The 22,566-nt window shown below is 39.9% G+C and overlaps 1 protein-coding gene across 2 annotated transcripts in view; it reads right to left on the bottom strand.

The window, feature by feature from the left end:
* Positions 1 to 290: 290 nt before the first annotated feature.
* ZRANB3 (zinc finger RANBP2-type containing 3) overlaps positions 291 to 22,566 on the bottom strand; it is a 117,592-nt gene continuing 95,316 nt past the window's right edge. For both annotated transcript variants that reach the window (XM_067549527.1, XM_067549528.1), the window contains exons 16-21: positions 18,829 to 18,930; positions 17,226 to 17,368; positions 13,616 to 13,762; positions 11,906 to 12,308; positions 8,740 to 8,871; positions 291 to 821 (exon numbers count right to left, since the gene is read on the bottom strand). In XM_067549527.1, the coding sequence (XP_067405628.1) occupies positions 723 to 821; positions 8,740 to 8,871; positions 11,906 to 12,308; positions 13,616 to 13,762; positions 17,226 to 17,368; positions 18,829 to 18,930 (1,026 nt within the window). In that variant the 3' untranslated portion in view covers positions 291 to 722. The remainder of the gene's footprint in view (positions 822 to 8,739; positions 8,872 to 11,905; positions 12,309 to 13,615; positions 13,763 to 17,225; positions 17,369 to 18,828; positions 18,931 to 22,566) is intronic.

Raw genomic sequence — 22,566 nt, 5'->3', positions numbered from 1 at the left:
GTCGTTGGGGAATTCAGTTTTATCAGTCTAGATATTCATATGTCTGCTATCACTTTAGTGTCAGAACATCTCCCAAGTATTGAAAAATAGAAATAAAAGTAAAACCCTTCCTTCCTTACTTCATTTAGGGAACATCTGTCTATTTCTGTATGTTAAAAATAATTCTAATGTCTGAACCAAAGATACCAAAGAATGATGATTTAAGCAAAGACATCTTTATCGTAAGATGTTTGCCCCTAGTATGCCAGAACAATTCAAGGCCAATAAAAATTCCAACAGAGCCTCATCAGTTTCTGAAAAGTACAGTTACAAATAATTTAATTTGGACACAGTAGAAAAAAATAGCTCCTATAACATACACTGAAACAGCATTAAGTTTCTGACTTATGACAACAAAACCCAGGATATTTAGCCTTAAAGCTATTGATCCATCTATTGAAGAAACTGTCATGGTATATAATGACAATATGATGATGTGGTGTTCTGACACCCCTGAAATACTGAAGTAATTATGAATATAATGATCATTTATTTCCCTAACTTTGGTTTTGACTGTGAGAGGCAAATTTTTCTGAAGTTACTCTATTAAAAGAATTAGACTAAAGATTTAGAATTTTGCATCAATACCCAAGCAAAACCTACGCACATACATGATGGTTCTGAAATATTACAGCTAAACACATTTGCATTTCACATCAGTAGTAACTGATGTCATATACTTCTCACATCTTAACAAAAAATTTTGTAATATCAGATCCATACTTTGAAGCTAAAGATTGTCTCTTCATCTGGCTTCTTTCCTTGGCTTGTTTAGCAGTTCTCTGAAAAGAAAGTTAGATATGTCTATACAGTATATATTAAAAATTACTCCACAACAACATTCCACATTTGAGTTTGTCTTAGTTGTTAAAGAATTGGGAGAGGGTGGGAGAGGGGGATTTGAAACAAACTTATTTTGAATTTGCTATTTCTAAGTCACCAAAATGTCAGTCTATCCACTTGTAAAAGAGTTGCATTAATTTCTTCTACACGGCACTCGTGATAGAATGAGGAAACCAATATGGAGAAATTATGATAATCTGAATTCATGAATTCTATTTAAGCGATTTTAGCCAGCTAACTGTTGACGGTGACAATTGAAGTATGTTGCACTCTTTGATGTGCATAACCCTGTCCACCTGAAGGATGCACTGCTGTCAACTAGCACTTAACATTTACCAGCCAGGTAGCACTGTACATCAATGTGGTGCAAATAAATGTTCTTTTAGAGGGTTTTGTGATGACTAATGCATGTAATATTTCTTTCTCAATATGGATAAAAGGACAAAGGATAAATGGCTTGCACTAAGTCACACAGCCAGTGAGTGGGAGAGCGAGGATTAGAACTCCATAGTATATAGCTCCAAGGGGATTACAGAATCTCTTATACATACGTATATCTTGTATTTTTAAAGATGATCTGTGTCCGCATCTTACTGTGTATTCATAGTATGCTTGTATTAGTGAAAGAGCTCATTTACCTTAAAAGGCAGCATCTTTTGAAGTTTTTCTAAAATTATTATCATTTGATGGCTGTTTACTTACCTGTGCAAAATAAATTTGGTCGTCCTAGTACAATTCTTAGAAGATAAATGTCCACATTTTAAAAAAATCCAAACTACTGCAACTGGCAATAACAAACATCCTTATTGTCTTTCTCAGCAGTGGTGCCAAAAATCAAACAAACAGTCTGTTTTGAAGTTTACTAACATTAGTACAATGACCCTTTCATCCCCATTGATACTCTCCTCCCTCCAGGTTAGATAGAACTGAGACACATTGACAAGACAGCATGGAGAAGAGTCCAACTGTACTACTTGTTCTGTACACAAACAATGAGAAATTTCCTATCTGGTAATTTTCTGCTAGCAGCTTTTCTCCTTGTTCATAACAAATGGGTAATGCCTTCCATCTGTGGACTTTGGAGGCAACCACTGTTGTTGCTGGAGGCTCCAGGACTAAGCCTCACTCTTCAGTTCAAGCCACCAGCAGAGTTCTTCCAAAATTGTAGCAACACTTCAGCAACTGATTATTAGCACTTGGGCAACAACTTGCCCAACTAACTTTAAGGAAATTATATGCTTAAGTCTCGTTTTAGAGAAAATTTTCAATTTGTTACAAATTGTATTCCGGTAATTTACCAGACAATCGAAGTGGGCTGAATGAGGAGAGAAGCTTGTATCAGAAAGAAAATTATCAGGTAAAAAATTTCTCATTCTGTTGCAGAGCTTCTCTCCTTGTTCATAATAACTGGGAATTAGTAAGCAGTGAATCACAGCCTTAGGGAGAAGGATAAGCAGAATTTTTATTATTATTATTACTGGAGAACAAGAGACAGAAATAGACACACCCCATAGAAAGCAAAAAGCTTTGTAACTTAAAGAATTATTTGGAACCCAACCCCATAGCACCTTCCTACCAAAGGAAGCCTCTGTAGAGGACTGGAAACTCCTCTGCAATCTTCTCCAGATGAGGCTCACACTTTCCTCCTATGCCGCCACAAAGGACCTTGTAGTGGAAACCTTGATTCCCTCAGTCAGTGGTTTCTCAATGCCTAACATGCTAACGGGTGCAGGATTTTAATATCTTGCCTGCAGCAACTTGGAGGTTCTAAGACCCTGGCATTTTGGCTAGGATGAGATGAACAGGAAACAACTGATATGTATATGTCACATATTGGAGATATACTTTTAGAGTTCTATGAATACCCATTTATGTCACAACTTTCCAAAGGGGCACTGAGGATTGGAGCAAAATGACAGGAGAACTATCTCCCATTAACAGCAGAAAGATGAATTTACCTTGGAACGAAAGGTTTCTGGAGATAAGAATAACCCTTACCTCGCAGCTGCGTGATTCTTTTATAGATAGAGGAACTAATTCCAAAACCGGTGTTTTAGAGGTAATGGCAACTAGAAATGCCAGCTACAGCTTATCTAATCTTGCCTTTCTGATTATTCTTGACACCCAACGATACTCAATTGGAGAGTCCAGTGTAGGTGGATAAAGAACACTGAAGGCAGTTAACCACTTTTCTATAGTGCTTGGTTATAGGATTTCAACCAACCATCCTGTTGAAACTCTAGTGTAGCAGAAACAACCAGAACTTTGTGGTGATTATTATATATTAATTAAAGTAGCACTACTGTGCTAAAGGCCAAGGTCCCATGGTGCTGGGCACTGTATAAAATAAGAGACAGTCCCTGCCCATTGAGCTTTCTGTTTTCTCTTACATCAGAAAATGAATAAAATTTCCTGTCTGAGTTCTGCCTGGATAGCAAAATATACCAATGAAGCTAATGGAGAATTCTTGCTGAACTATGCTTCTTTCAGTGAGTAGGGTGTTAAACGTAAGTGGTGCAGGTCTGAATGGGGAATGAGTTCTTATTTCAAGAGGTCTGATCTCTTCTACAGATTCAATAGAGACTTCTTGATAGAGTCCAAACAAGGGGGGCCTTCTGTGCTAGCAGAGGACTACATGTTGATCTCAGTTCTGACTTTTCCTCTTTTCTATATCCTGTATGTGAGCTGTCTTGAAAGGCAGCACATTCTTCTCTTCTCCGGCCAGTATCTCTATTGCCTCAGAAAAGCTCTGACCTCTGGTTACTACCTAATTTTAGAAACATCCATGTTTCAGAGCATAAGCAAATCCTTAATGGGATATAGGAGGAAGGTTCCCATGTGGGCAAATTATTCTATAACTACCCACTCCAGGATTTCTTGCACTTTCTTCTGAAGCAGCGAGTATTGGCCACTGTCAGATATAGACTACTGGACTTGATGGACTACCGGTCCGATCCCATATGGCCATTCCTATGGTTTTGTTTAGACACACAGTTGATAGAGCTATTGAAGTGAAAGGGATGTTGACACTGAGATTTTGGAAAACTGTACAGAATAAGGTGTGTTCATGAGAGAATAGGCTGCTTTCCTTTTTCTGAATGAGGGACGACAACCACGTACGAGTTAATCTCATCTTTCAAGTACTCTCCACGTGTGAAGCTTGCTTCGGTAGTACACATGCAAAGGTCTAGTGAAAATTGTGTTGGCTGTTAGCAAGATTTTTGTACTTATCTGTCCACAATGGGATATTCAGATGTGATCCAGGAATGATGTATAATTTTGCATTGTAACTGATGAGTGGTTCCTTATCCTTAGAAACAATTTAAATCCCACTCAGAGGATGATACTGATGGTTGGCATCAGCCATCCTAGTTACTGGAGAAAATTGGTTATGGATGACCACTCGCAGGAAATGAATGATGCAATGATGTTTTGGGTCTTTGAAAATCATTACCATGGTGGTAAAATTCTGGCCAGAGCCATGAGTATTTTCAGCCCCTAGATAAACAATTCTTGTGTTGAGTTAAAAAAGTTCTTGATATTGAACAACTGATGAGGTTGAATCCTTTTCAGCAGCTGGCATGTTAACAGTGGGATATTTCTTTGGATAGAAAATTGGGATGCTGCCCATGAATGGGTATAGATGTCCAACTTGTACCTGAGCCTTTCTGTGACTACTAGCTGTTAAGACTCAATTGCACTGGGTAGATCAAAAGAAAGAGTCTTGTATAGGAATTGTGAGTGCTCATTGTCTTTTTTTGAGATTTTATTCTCTGCTAGTGTATAGTCCCTTCCTGAATATCCTTTGTGTTGGTAGCAACCAGTGGAATACTACGCGTACTTGATAATGAGTGTCAAGTCCTTTCTACAATCTCAGATAGTAAATTTCTCAATTGTTTCCCAAACAGCATTGCACTGTAAATTCAGATATGGAGGGTTTCTCTTTAGAATGACTGATTGCTATTCATGGGAATAAAATGGCTCCCTCATTGTCTCTGAATTATGAGTCATTACTTTGGTCACAAATCACATCAAGGACTCAAGAAAAATTGCTAAGAAATAATATTTTACACTGCTGTGAGGATTTGTCCAGAATGTGAACTCGAGACCTCTCACACTGAAAGACTAATACCTCTGAATAATCAAGCTTGCCATCCACTAGATGGTCTTTATTAAAAATAGGATACTTTTGGTCTGAAGGCTACAGTTGACTTTGAAATCGGTGTGGTATCCTCACTCGTATGGCCTATGGGGGATCCATTGGAAGGAAGTCCCCTTCTGAGAAGGTGACTGTGTTTTCCCCTGGGGGTTAAAGGGGAAGTTAAGTTTCGAGAACTTAAGGTAGAGAGCTGTTGGTGCAGTTGTGTGAGAAATTGAGACTTTCTGTGCCTCTGTTATGGACACAGACTGCCTGAAGTGCACCTTATGCTTTAATGTGAAAACCTGTGAAAAGGTAGAGGGACAAAAATAAACCACTTGTTGCCTTTCAGACTCTAGGAAGACTGAGGGTCAGTGACTGAAAGCCAGACAGTTACAATTCCCGGTATGCTGCTGCCTGAGAAAGGGCTTCACAGAAATCACAGGCATCTCATCCCAGATATGCTGCATACATGTACCTTATACAGTGAGCATAATATTGAGCACTGTGAGAGCCCCTGTACAAGTGGAGAGCCCCAGCAAACACACACATTGGTGGGAAGGCAAAAGAGAAATAATTTAAACCTGTATTTTTACATCACTTGCTCACTAACAATAAAGATTAATGCCTCATGAATGAATGCTTGCTTTTGTCCTTTTTGGACCTGGAGCCTCTGGAGTTTGCAAGACTTGGTCCTGAGCAGGCTGTGAGGGGTTCTTGTCTCCTTGGAAATCTTCATGCTCCTGGTCATGCTTTCCCCTGGTGGAGTTATGACTTTGGGTAGGGAGTGCAGCCCTGGCATGCCAGTCTGACTCATAGCCCCCTGTCCTGCCAGAGCAAGGGCTGATGTCTTGTGGCAGCAGAGCACAGCTTGCTTTCTCAAGCATGTAACCCTGGCAAAGCAAGGGTCAGTGGCTTGCAACAGCAGGGCACAGATCACCCTCTGAGGCGCCTGAAAAGCTGCCTCTAGCTTTCAGACTTGGCTTGATGCTTGTAGGGCTTCTTTGCTGTTATGAGGATAGCAGGAGGGCAAAGGGACCTCACTAGAGGTACTGTACCAGTGAAACCAGGGGGTTAGAGCTTCAACAGTCAATTGATTCCACAAGCTCAGGTGAATGCAAGAAGCGTTAGAAGCTCAAATGAAGTCGCTACTCCATGAAAATGAATAAAAATTCAAGTTTTAAAACAATGTGGTCAGGAGAAACTGACCTACCAGCTGGTTCCGCTGCTGGAGGCAGAAATTTTGGTGACCTGAGCTGATGGGTAGGGCTTAATCTTGGAACCTCCAGCACTGGATCACCTCTGAATTCAACAGATGTGAGGTATTATCCATTAATAATAAATGGAGAGAGAAGCTGTGCAGCAGAAAGGACTTCAGTCTCCATTCATAAAAACCTAGCAACCACTTTCACATGCACTAAATTCACCTGAATATTTTAAAATGTACCGTTCTACCACATATATGGTGCTGATGTACAACCCAGCATTGCACAACTTGGAGCATGTATGCTGACTACAGTGGCACAGTAAGTCTGTTCCCAAACCCACACTGAGAATTTCTGTAAGGCTTTCCTTTTACTATTTATTTTACACTTAGTACTAGGGAAAGGTTGTTACCTCTCTAGGAAGTCTGCTTACTCCAACCTGTTCAACTGTGGTTGCAAGATCACTTGCAGGGTACTTGCTGGTGTGATACTCTAAGTATACACCAGCAACTTCTAGGAAGCTACTAGAGTGAAAAAGAGAACTGTAAATTAACATTATAACTATATTGAAATGCTCACTCACCCTTTTATTTGGGGAATTCAGCCTCTAGCACTGAGAATATAATATTTCTGGTGTAATATTTTTATTTTTGCAGATTATTGTTTGTTGTACCAGGAATGCTAATAATGGACTATGACCCCACTATGCTAGTCACTGTACAAACACATTTTACTTTATAAAAAATAGGATAACCAATTATTTATTATTTTGACTATTCACAGCACAAAACTCTTTAGAACATAGTATTTTTTGTCCAACTTTTACAATCTTATACTATTATTTGCTAAGAAAACAAAAAGAAAACTGCTCCGAATCTTTGGATGAAAAATTGGTGGTTTTATTGTGTTCCTGAAAACTTAATTTACTATCCTCAACAGAGAGTGTGTTTAATATAAAACAAAGTAAGGGTTACTAATTATGATTACTACTGTTGATTATTATTTCCTTTGACAGTTTATTTTACTTATATTTCTAAAGAACAATGACGTTCATTTCATTCAGTCTATTTTCCAATGTATTATGTTCACTGGTTGCAAGGTCAGCTGAGTTACAGTTACCCAGAAACAGAAAATGTGGTTGATGCTTTAGGGGGAGGTGATGAGAGGGCAAGGAACATCTCAATCCATCTCATATGACATCATCTGACTTCAGTGGGGCTGCACACACAAAACAATGCACCCACCCAGATACAACTGTAGGCTCAAGGCCTTAGATGGAAGCCCACTGATACTTTTCCTATATTTTTAACTAATTTAAAATAAAAAGCTAAGTGTACATCACTGTAATTAGCTGCATTACCTGACACTTAAATCAGCTCTGCCCTGTATACTTCCCATATTTAGACTCTGCAATATTCCAGAAAGCATGACTCTGCACTTTAGAAATCAAAAATCTTTCATTTTAATGTTCATAAGTGTAAAGTGATCAGGGTGCTGTAAAATCCTAGTGCCTAAAATTGCAAATACTACTTTCTAACCTATTTGTGCTGTTTGGCCCTTCTCTGTTTAGAAATATTTATTAGCACCAAGAGAGCTTAAAATACTGATCCTACATGAAAGGGTACAATTTTACATTGAAAATAGGTCTTTGGTCTGACAACACTGTATTTACTAGGTATCTAAAGGCTAAATCTACACTATGAGCTAGGGAAGTGATTCCCCTGCTCGCATACACATGTATGCACTAGCTCTCATCGAGCTAGCATGAACATAAAAAGCAGCATAGCCATGTTAGCACGGACAGTGGCAGTGGAGGCATGGCTTAGCTGTGCCAAGTACAAACTCTCTTGAAACTGGTGGGTATGTATTTCGCATGGTTAAGCCATGCCTCCATTGCCACTACCTGTGCTACTTGACTACACAGCTATTTATACGTACACTAGCTTGATGAGAGCTAGCACAAGCATGTATAGGCAAGCATGGGAGTCACACACCTAGCTTGTAGTGTAGACGTCACCTAAACTATCACTTACAGGAAAAGCATCCTATTATTTCCTCCTCAAGAGGTGGAGAAAGAAGCAGCTTCTACTGTACCCATTAAGGAGAACTTATATAAAGTAATGCTTTGAACAGTTTTATATCAAGAAGTTTCAACAAACTCTGTAACACGATTTGAACGCATTGCAGGTCATATCAGGGGACCAGGTGGGAATAGTTTATAGCATATATGTAATGCTACCAGAGTACTAACCTTACACTTAAGCCAATATTTTCAAAAGCAACTAGCAATTTTGGGAGCATATCTAAAGACATTTTTTGAAAAGGACTGGTTTTCAGAAAGTGCTGAGCATCCACCCTCAGGAAATCAAACCCCTTTAAAGTGCATTAAGTTTGGTGACCAAGAAATCATCTAGTTACTTTTGAAAATTTTCGTTGTAAAATTTTTCATTAACACTTGCATAAGTTATCTACTTAGCTTCATATTTGAGGTTATGGGTTCTGATTTATACTGACCTCCTTATGACAAACGGTACATAGAGTTTGAAGATTTTCCAGAGAGCATTGTCCTCCTCCACTATAAACTGGTTTGATATGATCCACCTGCCAAAACTGGCCTTCTGTTGGGTTTGTTATAATTTCATTTAACTGCAGTAAACAAAGGAAATAGCATCAGAAGTTTTAAACAGCCAACTCTGAACTGACGAAATTCTGTCATACTGTATAAACATGATTGTAGAATGTAAGAACAACAGAGAAAACAATACATGATGATGGCTTTTTATAGCTTTCATTGAGAGAGGGAAAAACTTGGGTCTTAGCAATTTTTTTTTTTTTAAACTTCTAACAGGCAACAGAAGTTGTATTTTTAGAAGGGTTATTTTCACCCAGTCCACAGGAGTTTGATATATTATAGCAAGTGCTAAAATACAGGTCCCCAAAGGTAATTTTTTTTTTTTTAATTCTTTAAGAGAAAAGATGCACAACAGAAATTAAGGATTTTTGTTTCTGACTGACACAAGCACTATGTCCTTCACTATGTTCTTAATGTCTGTTACTAATGGCAGGTGTAAATACTAAAAACAAATGTCAGAGTAAGAAAAAATGATGCACTTTTAATCCTGTCACTTACAAAATAAAGTCAGAATACCATCATAAACTTGGCAATTCACAAATAAGTAGGTATCAACTGTGACTGTTTAATATTTCTACTACATTTAGTTGCAAAGTTTGTTTTGTTGATGAGTCTTCTAGTGAAGAGCACAGTGAAACACTATAACCCTAAGAAAGCTTTCAAAAAGTCTAAGGACTACTGTAATTTAAACATAATGTGGAGGTGAACAGTAAACAACATAGTAATATTTGTATAAAGGATGTAAGGAAAAGAGACTAATTGGGTCTTTGTGGTTTGAACTCGCTTATTTTTACTCTTTATATCTTCAAATGTTTTAAGTCACACAGTGCTGTTTTTGAACCAAATGCCATCAAAAGCAATCATGTAAGACCAGGAATGTGTTGTAAACGTTGATGGCTAATGCCAAATTTTACTGTTTGTTTCTGAGTTTTTCATAAGTCTGAAGGGCATTGGTAGAGTTTATCCCATTTAAACATTGATCTCTGAAGTGGTGTTTATTCAGCAGGTGCAAATAGCACCATTTCCTCTGAATCAATCCTGAAGCAATGCCCTGAAGGGTGTTACTGTAAGTGTATTTCTGCATCTCCTCAAAATGACGTCCTGTTGTCATTAAGACTTTAATGAACATTTTGAAATAATAGGAGGCATCTGACCTAGAGTCCCGGCCAACTTCCAGTAGGATTCAACTATACCTACATCTCTAGTAGCTTTAATTGGATATGGCAATCCTCCCTTCTTGTCATAAACTAACTGTGTGTTGCTGGTATTGCCATGTTGTATGCCAAAAACAGCTGCATTTCAGTGGTGGATGAAGTTATGCTTATTATATAATTTATAATTAGATGAAGCATGTAATGCAATGCTCTGCTTTTTTTTTTAAACTTGTTTTTCTTTATTGTTAGGCAGTTCCAATAGGACAGATACATTACTTTCATCTAAGAATGGTGATTTATTTTCAATTTGTAAATATATTTTTCTTATAAGAGTTATGTGTTAAGTGGCAGCCAATCAAAATGCAGAAAGATTTATTTATTTTCAATAAAGTAATGTGTTATGCTTCTAAAGCTAGATGGAAGAATAATAATTATTTCAGCAGGTTCATGGTAAGACAGTTGTTTTAAATGCTACAATTCCCATTTTAGTCTGAGAATTAATACAAGTTACAAAATTATTTTAAAGAGATAAAAATAATATTTCTGTTGTATTTAAAACCTACAATTTGTAGGGAAATCCGATGCCCAACACTTTGTCAGTTGGTGCTCTAAGCTTCTCAGGATACAGGACTTTTGGAACTTGACATACAAAGCTTTGAATCATAACCTAAGGAAGCTGGAGTGTAGGTTAGAAAGATGTGATTATCTGACTGACTCTGCTGCTATACTACCCAACTAATCCCTCTCTCTAGCTCCTTTATTTCTAGCCCATGAGTTCTCATCCTGTGCAATCATGTAAATTATATTTTGAAAAAAGAGGAAAATCCCACACAAAACAACTTAACTTAGCGTTAAGACTGCTCATGTGTACTTCCTCACAAGGCAAACCCTCAAAAGGAAAATATAAGTCAAAGCAACACTCATATGTAATAGCAGCAGTCTCTAAACAATGATACCCTACCACAGAGCTTGACAAACCCCAGGCGCCAGGTCACCATGGAGCCTAGCATTTCTCCCATTGAAAGACTAGGTCCCCGGAGGAGCGGCTGCCATGCTCTGGCCAGGGCGCCACAGCGTCCATGTGGCGGTGGGGACAGGAGGAGAGAGCGCTGAGGCTGCCCTGCCACAGGGCCCACATTGTGGGAGAGGGGTAGGGAAAAGGGGAGATGGTCAGGAGGGGAGAGCGGCTGCTGCACTCTGGCCAGGGCGCCCCGCTGCTGGGCCCACGCTGTCGGAGAAGGGTTGGGGGAAGGGATGGGGCTGAGGGGGGAGCGCTGCGGCTGCTGGACCCACATTGTCTGGCTCCTTAGTTTTTGGGCTGGCTCCTAGCTACGAAGCATATTTGTCGAGTTCTGCCCTACCAACACACTCCACTTTGAATTCAACAATACTCTGCCCCTTAATACATGTATTAAAGAATTGAAACACTACGTTAAAGAAGTTTTTTGTATGGTAGAAGTAATAATCAGTAAACTCTTACATCGTACTGCATTAGTTATTAAATGGAATTTTAAAGTATCTACCTATCTTAGGGTTTTATAATATCACTCATCACTGTACTACAGCAACTTCCATGTAAAATTCAATAGCAACAGTCAAGTCCTAGTGGACTTAATGGAATCTTCTAGCACGTCTCCCTTTTCGAGATCAAAATTCTGCTTGAGGTAGGTTTTTTTTATTTTGAAAAAAGTAATTACCTCTTTTTTGTTGCTGTTAGGGGCCATGGGGTAGATGTGTACACCCAAGGTAGTTCACTTGTGCATTTTTCTACTCTTTTGATTGTTAAAGATTTGCTTTCAGCCACTTACCTTTTAAAATGACTAGAGGAGCATAACCACACCTACCACAGAAATACATTGATTTTGTGTTACTGCTTAAATACCATTGACATTACCTGTCCTAATGGAAGCTGAGACATCCAAGAACTCTCCAAAAGATTCTTACGTTGACTGTTAGGGGCATCTTTGATGCTAAGGTAGAGTTCCTGGGCATTCAGATTACAAAGCTGACAAATACCACGTTCCACTTCAAATACTTTGCTCCTCAGGTAACTCTGACTAGAGCAAATTAAGAAGTCCTCTTGGCATTTAAGAGAACAAAATCGTGTTTCCCAAGCAATAGATTTGCAATGTTGGTCAAGATGAACTGTTGGTTGTTGGCAACGAAGACAAAGTGGATTTCCTTTATTATCTACAGCCTGTATATATCCTTTATATATGGCAGGATCTTCAACAACTTCATCCTGAACCAATCCTGCATTAAGAACAGGGGAAACTTTTCCATCTTTTAAAAGTAACCTATTAGAAGGAAGAGAAACAGTTATTAAATAAGAGTGGACTTCATCAGGGTCAGTATACAATAATTCATAATCCTTAAATACTCAATATCTACTATTAGGTTTCTTTTATCAAGAAAAGTAGCAATTTCAGTGACAACTTATTCTGCTTTGGTTGATCACTGAACAGAGCAATTGGCCCACTTGAATTATATTTTCAGTTAAATTTTATGACCTGATATTTAAAAGGCCTCATTTTTTTTTTTTTGGCATATGCAAACTTTGTGCATACCCATTTGCACATCATATTACTATGTACATAAATTTAATTATTAGCTGCAGTTTCCCAGTCTTCCAGTGGAAATACTAGTTTACACATGCATAAAAAGATGCACTCTTGATATGTGCATATACAAAAGAAACAACACTATAAAATTTTACCCTTGAAGTCTATAATAGAATGTTGTAAAGGGGATTAAATTCTTTTGAGGAAAAATCGTAAGAACTTCATGTTTGTTTAGATATCTTTCATGGCTATCTAGTAAATATCTTGACTTAGACAAGGGTTCTATATCCTTTACTCCCTCCTGAGGTAAAAAACTATCTGACAAAGAATGTTTAAAAAAAGCAGGCTTAGGGGTCCTTTCCAGTTAGACACACCCTCCCCCAACACGTATTACATTTTAAACAAGTTAGGAATTTGGGTATGTCTATACTTCAAGGTAGGGTCTGATTCTCAGCTCAAGGAGACATACCTGTGCTAGATCTGATTAGCATGCTAAAAAGAGTGTCGCTGAGGCAGCACAAGCAGCAGGAAGGATTAGCTGCCCTGAGTATGTGCCTAGCACCTCAGATGGGTATCTACTTGGGGCAGCTAACTCCTCCTGCTGTCACAGCTACACTATTTTTAGCATGCTAGCTCAATTAGATCTAGTTCAAGTATCTCTCTTCAAGATGGGCATCACACCCCCCAGCTCAAAGTGCAGACATACTCTTTGTGTCTCAAATGTTTGCCGTCAACCTCACAGGGTTGTTTGTGTGTAAGCTCTCCATCTCCCATTTCCATACAACTTTTTTCTTCTTTCGTACTAAGGAACTCAGCTGTCCACTGACAAACTAGGTATCATATATAAACTAAATCATTATAGGAAATAAGATTCAGTTCATCAGCACAAGGTAAAATGCCTCCAATCTTAAACAATGCTTCACATTAACATAAGCCCTTGTAGCCTATAATTGAATTAGATAAAATAAAAATAATTATGGGAAAAATAGTTTAATCACTGCATTGTAGCTATTTTGTCTTTTTATTAACATTAATGAACTTACTTTGTGGACTGGCCATCTGTTTCTCCAGCAGAAGCACCTTCATTTTTCAAGTAAAACGCAGATTCTTTTGTCACCAAACACACGCTGCCTCCACTGCTTTTAGCTTTGCTGAGTGAGGCTACAGCAATATCTTCTTTTGTCACGTATCTGGAATTATCACAAGTTGTTTCAGTATTCTTCTTTCCCTGAATTGTACTGCAGACAACTGAACACTTCATGTCATGTCATGTCACTGTCTGCAGCAATGCTGATGTAGAAAATCCCTTCAAAATATTTCCTACTTCCTAAACCTGGCATGAGTACAGTTTGGAAAACGTATTTTACTCCTTCAGCTTTTCCACATAAGACAAAATTTTCTTAAAAAAACAAAACAAAAAAACCCAGCTTCCTATCTGTTCTGTAGCCAATAGATTACGAGTTATTTTCCATGACATATAATTATAAAGTGACAAGAAAACATTGTAAAGCCTGTTTCAGTTGAGTGATATCCCAGGGTTTTTTGTTTATTTTGGAAAAGGTACTATTGGGAGAGAATATGGGAAGCTTTGGAAGCCATGGAAAAGCTCTGGCAAAATTAATTTATCTTTGAAACTGCTCAATTTTCTTTGTATTTTTATGTAAGATCATCCCTAGTCTTCTAAATTAAGCTCTGTTAAAATTCAGTAGCACCTCCTGCTTTGGTCACTCTTAAAATATAATCATTAATCAGCCTAACTAACGTATGGTCAGGGCACGATTATCCCATCACTGGGCCCTAGGCAAACATACACTTCTGTGCCCTTCTAATGGCCAGCCAAACTAGATGCTTCTGCAGTACGGATGCATTTATATTAACCTTGTCCTGGCCACCATAGCTGCTGTAGTAATCTATTGACCCAAGCAAGTCCAGCTCTCGCAACATGGATATTGCTTAGTTAAGCCTCTTCTATTCAGCAGGCTCCTGCTGCATGGACACTGCCCTATTAACCCTCTCATGTCTGTCCCCACAGAGCTTTCTGCTACCCCACTCAGGGCTGGCTCCCTGTAGTTGTAGAAGGTCTCAAGACTCGTGCTGAATGAGGCCTTGTCGACACTAGCACTTATGTCAGCAAACTTTTCTTGCTCAAGGCTGTGAAAAAAACACTCCCTTGAGTGACGTAAGTTTCGCTGGCATAACCACTGGTGAAGCTGTGTTATGCTAAAGGAAGAGTACTCTTCCATAGCCATAATAAAACCAGCTCAACAAGCAGCAGTAGCTATGTTGGCAGGAGAGCATCTACTGTCAACACAGCGCTGTGCACACAAGTGCTTATGCCAGCAAAATTTATGTCACTCTCAGGTATGTTTTTTCATACCCCATGAGTGCCAAAAGTTTTGCCAACATAAGTGTTAGTGTAGACAAGGCCTGAGTCTTGTGGACATAATAGGGAGAACATGGGCTGCTGAAAGGAGGGTGAGGCCAGGCAGGTGCATGTAGGTCGGGGAAACCCTAATGCAGGAGCAGCACTGCTGTCCAGCTACCCATTCAGGTTTGGTTTGGCTGCCCCTCTGTCATGAAGGCTGGGGTAAGGGTGCAGAAGTCAGCTGGGCCAAATATGAATGAGTGGTACTGCAACCTGGTGCATGGGGTTGCAATGTTGTTCAGTTTGGGCTTTAGGCATGTGCTTAGTTTTCCTATTCTTTAATATGGCTCTGTTTATGCTACCACCCAATCACATTAATCCCCAATTCACCATCTTTATATAGCAATAAATGCCATCCTGGTTATTCAAAAACAGTGAAGAATTCCTTTTAGATTCCTCTTTTGCATGTTATATGATGAAACAATCTTGTGCCTTATTAGTACTATTTGCTGATTTATACTTGTTTTGGAAACCTGAAATTACAAACTGCTCTATATATTTACAGGAATTCCTGTTGGCCATCACAATACAGCCAACCCTGGGGGGTTAAGCAGTAGATTAAGAGGAGACAACAGGTTTTAGATATATGTTGTAGAACAACCTTGGTGATAGAGCCCGAATGTATGTATGAGAAGTTTTGAGAAGAGTCTAATTACAACACTGAGGTCATGAGCCCCATGTCAGGGAGGACAACAACATTATCAGAGACTGAGACTATGTCCACACTGCAACCAGATGTGTAATTTGCTAATTGTGTGGACATACTGGCACTAGCTTTAATCTAGCTAGCTCACTAAAAACAGAAATGTGGATGTGGCAGCACATGCTTCAGCATAGGCTAGCAACATGAGTACATACTATGAGAGGTCGGGCAGGCATGTTCAACCTGTGTTGCTGCATCCTCACTGCTATTTTTAGTGAGATGAAAAAGCTAGTACTGGTACATTTATACGAGCTGAAAATTACACCTCTGGGTAAAGTGTAAATGTAGCCCAAGAAAGGAGGCAGGGGGGAAATACATTTAGATTTTACCACTAACTGGGCACCTACCACAGTGACACATAGAAAGGAAAGCAATAATAATATTGAAAAAAACCTGGCATTCGAGGAGGATAGGAAATCAGCTCAGGAAGAGGTGAGGTTGAGAAAGTGTAGGAGGAGACGATGGATTATGAAATAAAAAAAGCAGAATTTTATTCCTGCTTCTAAGCCTGGAGAAACAAGATGATGAATTTTGGTTAGACCGAAATTTGGACTACTGGGACAATAAAGGAGGGATTTACAATAGGGAAGACAAGAGATTAAGGCACAAATATGATTTTGTTGAAATGTTAAATGAGGACAGAAGGAGACGAAAAAAAATGAAGGATGGGAATAGTTCCTGTGGGGAGACAGATATTCCCTTCCTACAGAACAGAAGAAACTTTTAAAGGCCAGGACTATAGTTTTACAGGGAATTCCTTAATTTGACCTACTGCCGAACAGAAAAATAGAAGTTAATATATGAAGAGTTTGCAGCTGATTTGGTTACTGTTGGCCACATTTCCATATGGCCCTTCAAGAAACAATGCTATGCCTATACACAACAAGAACAAGTCTAAGAGCAAGAAAGTCATAAAACCAACTCTTTCCACAAAGCCTTAGCTCATGTCAACAAAATAAAAACCAACCAATCAACCAAAATAAATAAATAAATAAATAATACTATTATCCACACATTGACAAAACACTAATATAAGTAAATAAATGCTTGAGGTCAGAATCTTTTCTCCCACCATATTTTGTATTATCTAAACAGACTGAAATGTCTTCAGAACAGCTGTGCCTTCCTATGTGCCTTTTAAAGCTCTAAGCACACAACTGGAGCTTAAATTAACAATAAATAATACAAATGAGATGTGGAAGACAATAGATGGTATTTTGAGAATATGAAAAAAAGGTTTTTCTCAGGAATCTCTAGCAGGCTCTGGATGTTTAAAGCCACAGAAACCTTCAGAGACAGAATATCTGCTGAACTGTACTCAGAGTGACAGAGTGTCTGGCAATATGTTCTAACAGATTTACACAAATGCACACAAAATGCATAATTTTTTCACTACAAGACAAGTTGTCACTTAATATTCAGCTTATTATTTGAACTTAATTCCACTGAATGTTATATACAAAACCTTGGGCCTCCTGCAGCAATGAAAACAAAAGAGGAAGGAATGAAAAATAAAAATGCATACCTTTTGGTGCTGCTCAGCCTGGCCTGTTGCTTAGAAATTTCTTCTGCAGCAAGAATAGGGCTACAAAAAGTGTTACCACTTTTTCTAATAATTTTCTGCTTCATGGCTGTTAGACTATTCCATTCTCTCACAAACCTCAGAATCTGGCACAGAGAAGGTCAAGCAGTCAACAGAACAAATATTAAACAAAAATCTTTAATTACGCTGAAATAATGTTTTAGATTAGTGTATTAAAATGTTTTTGTCAACTGGAAAAAGTTTGTTTGCTGTAAGATGTTCTTTTCTGGGCTGTAATCATTTTTGATGTGAGCTTCAGAGATTCTGCTGAAACTTTAAGACTTGGACCTGATATAAACGTAAAAGATTTGCCTCTATTGCTGTCAGTTAGGACTGGAGGGAGGGAGAGGGGGAAAAAAAATCACACACTTAATCAATGTAGCTATGCTGGCAAAGTCCAATTATAGACACAGATGTGCTGGCAAAAATTATTTTGCTGATATAGCTTATTTTGTTCAGGGAACAGGTTTTAACAGTACTGGCAAAAAGAACTCTTTTGCGAATATAAACAGGAGCTTTTTTCATGGAGATAGGAGCAAAGGGGCCAGAGGTAGGTGCTGTGGGGGGTTGGGAAATAGGAGCAGAAGAGGACGGGGAAGAAGGGTCTATAAGCACTAGAAGCACACTCCGTCCACTCCAGACCCTGAAATTGAATCCAGGATTCTTGAGTCTCAACACTCCTCTGCTGTCTAGTGAATAGCTGTAAAAAGCACTGACAAAATGTGTCTCCCTTTCCAGTAGCTGATTCACATAGAGATAATAGCATTCTACTGCTATCAGTTACTCAGATAGATTAATTGGTTGAGGTCTGTGTTGTGGATCAAAAAGTCCCAGCCTTGTTGATAAGCCATGGGGAATCAATAGGATTCCACATGACGGAATTTGTTATTTAATAATTTGCTATTTTAAGAAGAAAGAAAATTGCAATAAAAAACCTAACTTAAAAAATTAAGTTTCCAATGTTGCAAGGCAACCTTAATAACGGCATTTCCTAAATTCTGAGTGCTTTGAATCTAAAAGTTCTAATGTTGTGTTTGGAATGTAATCTTCATTATAGAGATAGAAAGAATGGAGACTATAAATCTGAGCATTTCATGGTCTACATTGGTTTTGAACACTTTTGCTAAGAGAGGGGGGGTGACCATAGAGCACACTGAGAACTCTGCGGCCTACGCACATCACAACTGTGACGCAATCAAGCATATTTTCCTCTACTCACAATATGTCACTCTTAAAGCATAACCTTTAAGATACGTGATTTTGATAAATTTATGAACATCACTTACTAATCCTGTAAATAGAATCACATCAATTAGTTTCTCATCTACAGAAATGGTAACAGGAGGTGTGATAATTTGCCAAAGTAACAGAATGCACATTTATTATTCATATCAACATTTATAAAATCTGGCTGCACTGATGAAAATGTAATCAGCAACTAAAACTTGAAGCAGGGTAACAAAATATTCTCCATTTATAAAAATTAAAGAGGTCCAAGTTACACATTACATTATTTTCATAAAAAAATTTGAAAGACTGTTCTTACCAGTGAACGATTTTGTTTTTGCTGAAAAATCTCTGGTAAATCCTCCCAATTATCCAATTTTATATCCAATGGAATAAAATTACAGTTCAGCGATTCTCCATCCTGGAAGATGCAATACAGACAATTTCATTAAATCCATTAAATCCTGAAGGAATCCAAGTCCTTTATTTTTGTTTATAGTTGTAATGTAGTACAATATAGAAGTTACTAATATTTTTGAATGGCTACCCAAACAATCTGGTCTCCTAATATTGCAAGAAATTCAAAAAGTATTGCACAGTGGATATAAAACCACAGTAAGACTACCAATTCAAGAAATCCGATTCATAGTACTATACTGCAACTAAAGAGGATGGCAAGTTTACTTCTAAAGATATTTGCATCATCTTCACCTATATATATCACCTTTGTACAGATCTGAAGCATCAACTGAATGAAATTAAATAACACACAGCGTTATTAATTCAACTCTATTGCATAGTACAGGGGATGACTATAGAATTATTCCTTCAAAGTGGAGAAAATGACTATTTCACTTTAAATCAGGTGATGGGATATGCTGTGGTGAAGCATACTCAGTGCTTCCTCTGTGTTCTGAACAAGTTCTCTCTCAGCTGATTGTCAACAAGTGAACTGCCATATAGAGTCCATGTGGGCCAAAGCCTTATTCATGATTGACAGATCAGAAAAAGAGCTCTGCTGGTGAAAAATGAAGGCTGACCTCTAAAGTATGTCACAGTACACAAGAGAGAGACTCACTCTCCAGATCTGTGGTTCTCAACCTATTTATGTTGTGGGCCGCATGTGCTGCTCTGTGTTATGTGGGCCGCATCCACATAATATATATACTACCTGTATAGCCCTGAGGATGGCACATGGGCTGCAGCTGTCAGCTGATTGGGCCTCAAGCAGCCCACAGGTTGAGAAAGAACAGTTACTTACCTCATAACTGTTGTTCTTTGAGATGTGTTGCTCATGTCCATTCCCAATTAGATGTGTGCACGCCACATGCACCAGTGCCGGAAATTTTTCCCCTAGTGGTACCTGTAGGGCCAGATCTAGCGCCCCCTGCAGCGGCACACATGTATGCCTGCATATAGGCGCTGCTGGCCCCCCTTCTTCTCAGGTCCTTCTTGCTGGAACTCTGATTGAAGGGAAGGAGGGTGGGTATGGAATGGACATGAGCAACACATCTCAAAGAACAACAGTTACGAGGTAAGTAACCGTTCCTTTTTCTTCGAGTGCTTGCTCATGTCCATTCCCAATTAGGTGACTTACCAACAGTATCCCTGGAGGCGGGCAGGAGTTCATGGATGTGATGCTTGTAGCACCATTCTGAGCTTGCTGCATTATGGCACAGTGGGACATGAAGGTATGTACTGATGACCAGGTAGCAGCTCTGCAGATGTCCTGTATTGGGACATTTGCCTGGAAGGCCACTGAGGATGCCTGGGCTCTTGCTGAGTGGGCCGTTAAGGATGCTGGAGGCACAACCCCTGCCTGCTCATAATAAGCTCAAATACAGGCTGTGATCAACTTTGAGATTTGCTGTGATGACACTGGGAGTCCTTTCATCCAGTGGCAAAAGCAATGAAGAGCTGCGTGGAATGATGGAAGGGTTTGGTTCTCTTGATGTAGAAAGCTAGGGCTCTCCTAATGTCGAGGGTGTGCAGATGTCTCTCTGAACTTTGAGGCTTTGGACAGAAGACTGGCAGGAAGATATCCTGGTTGAGATGAAACTGGTTGAGATCACCTTCGGTAAAAAGGCTGGATGTGGGCACAGCTGAACCTTGTCCTTATAGAAGATAGTATAGGGAGGCTCCGAGGTCAATGCCCTAAATCTCTGAGACTTGCCTCGTTGATGTAATGGCCATTAGGAATGTGATCTTCCAGGATAGGTGCATGAGGGAACAGGAGCCGGAAATTTTTCCCCTAGTGGTACCTGTAGGGCTGGTTCTAGTGCCCCCTGCAGTAGCGCACATATATGAGCCTGGAGAGAACCAGATTCAGATCCCATTGTGGAGCTGGGACTTGTATCGGTGGGAAGAGCCTTTCTAGGCCTTTGAGGAATCTGGCAGTCATCTTGTGCGAGATTGTTTTGCCATCAACAGAAGGGTGAAAAGCTGATATGGTTGCTATGTGCATCTGAATATATAAGAAGGCCAATCCTTCCTGTTTCAAATGGAGCAGGTAGATCATTTGAACCCAGGTCTCCATCGGGGAGGCACCATGATCAGTTGCCCAGTAGGTAAAGCGTCTCCACTTGGCCTGGTAAGAGGTTCTGGTGGACAGATTTCTAGTCTCTAGTAGAATCCGTTGGACTTGGGCTGAGCAGGCACGCTCCTCCCAGCTCAGCCATGGAGCATCCATGCTGTCAGATGCAGGGAGGCCAGGTCTGAGTGAAGCAGGTGACCCTGAACCTGGGACAGGAGATCCAGCCATGACGGGAGTGTCCCTGGGTAGGTCACCGATAGGTCGAGCAGTATCCCAGGGCCAAGCTGGGACCACCAGAATGACCTGTGCTCTGTCCTTCTTCACCTTTCCGAGGACCTTGTAGATCATTGGTATTGACGGGAAGACGTAAATGAGACTCTGATCAAGGTAGGAAAAAAGGCATCAGTCAGTGAGCTGTCACCATCGCCTAGCCCTTGTCAAGAGCAGAATTGATTGCATTTCCTGTTCTCTCTGGTGGCGAAGAGATCCACCCAGGGATTGCCCCACTTCTGGAAGATGTGCTTTCTCATGGTGAGAGCAAAAGGATCTGCTGAGGCTGTCCGCTAAAGTGTTGCTGATCCCTGGGACATGCACTGCCTCCAGGTGGATGTTGTGACTCACACAGAAGTCCCACAGACATATGACCTCCCGACACAGGGCTGGGGACCAGGCCCCACTCTGCCTGTTGATATAGTACACCAAGGCCTTGTTGTCCATGAGTACCTGCACTACCTTCTTTAAGAGTTGCGGTAGGAATACCATGCAGACCAGATGAATCGCCCTGAGTTCCCTGACGTTGATGTGTAATGCCAGTTCCTTTGCAGTCCAGACACCCTGGACTCCCCATCTTAGGTCCGAGGCATCCAAGACTAGTGATAGTGTCACAGTTGTGGGGCCTCAGTCCTGTGAGCACTTGTTGCAGTCTTGTCCACTACACCAGGGATGTAAGCATCCATAGAGGGATCATGAGTACTCTGTCCAGGTGATGCTTGGCCAGGGACTACATTGATGCCAGCCACATTTGCAGGGGCCTGAGGTGTATTCTGGAATGTTGCACCACATAAGTGCAGGCTGCCATGTGGCCCAGAAGCATACCATTGCTATGATGAGAGGGTGGGCTGAAATTCGAGCTATAATTTCTAACATTGCCAGAAACCTTCCCTCTGGTAGGAGTGCCCTGTTCCTGGTAGAGTCCAGGGATGAGCGTTGATTTCTGCTTGTTTATCAGTAGGCCTAGAGATTGGCAGGTGGTTTGGAAGATTGCATTGCTGTCCTGGACTTGAGTCTTCGACCTGCCCTTGATGAGCCAATCGTCTATGTAAGGAAAGATCTGCACTCCTCTCCACTGGAGGTGGACCACAACTACCGCCATGCACTTGGTAAACACTCATGGTTCAGTGGAAAGGCCAAAGGGGAGCACCATGAACTAATAGTGGTGTGATCCTACCGTGAACTGTAGGAACCTCCTGTGTCCTGGGAAGATTGAGATGTGAAAATAGGCATCTTTTAAGTCAAGGGTGGTAT

This window comes from Emydura macquarii, unplaced genomic scaffold, assembly GCF_026122565.2.
Source record: "Emydura macquarii macquarii isolate MOO-44397 ecotype Brisbane River unplaced genomic scaffold, CSIRO-AGI_Emac_v2 contig_1253, whole genome shotgun sequence".
In the NCBI taxonomy this organism is placed as follows: Eukaryota; Metazoa; Chordata; order Testudines; family Chelidae; genus Emydura; species Emydura macquarii.
The sequence above is the reverse complement of the archived record's forward strand: the minus strand, read 5'-3'. Positions and strand labels throughout refer to the sequence as shown.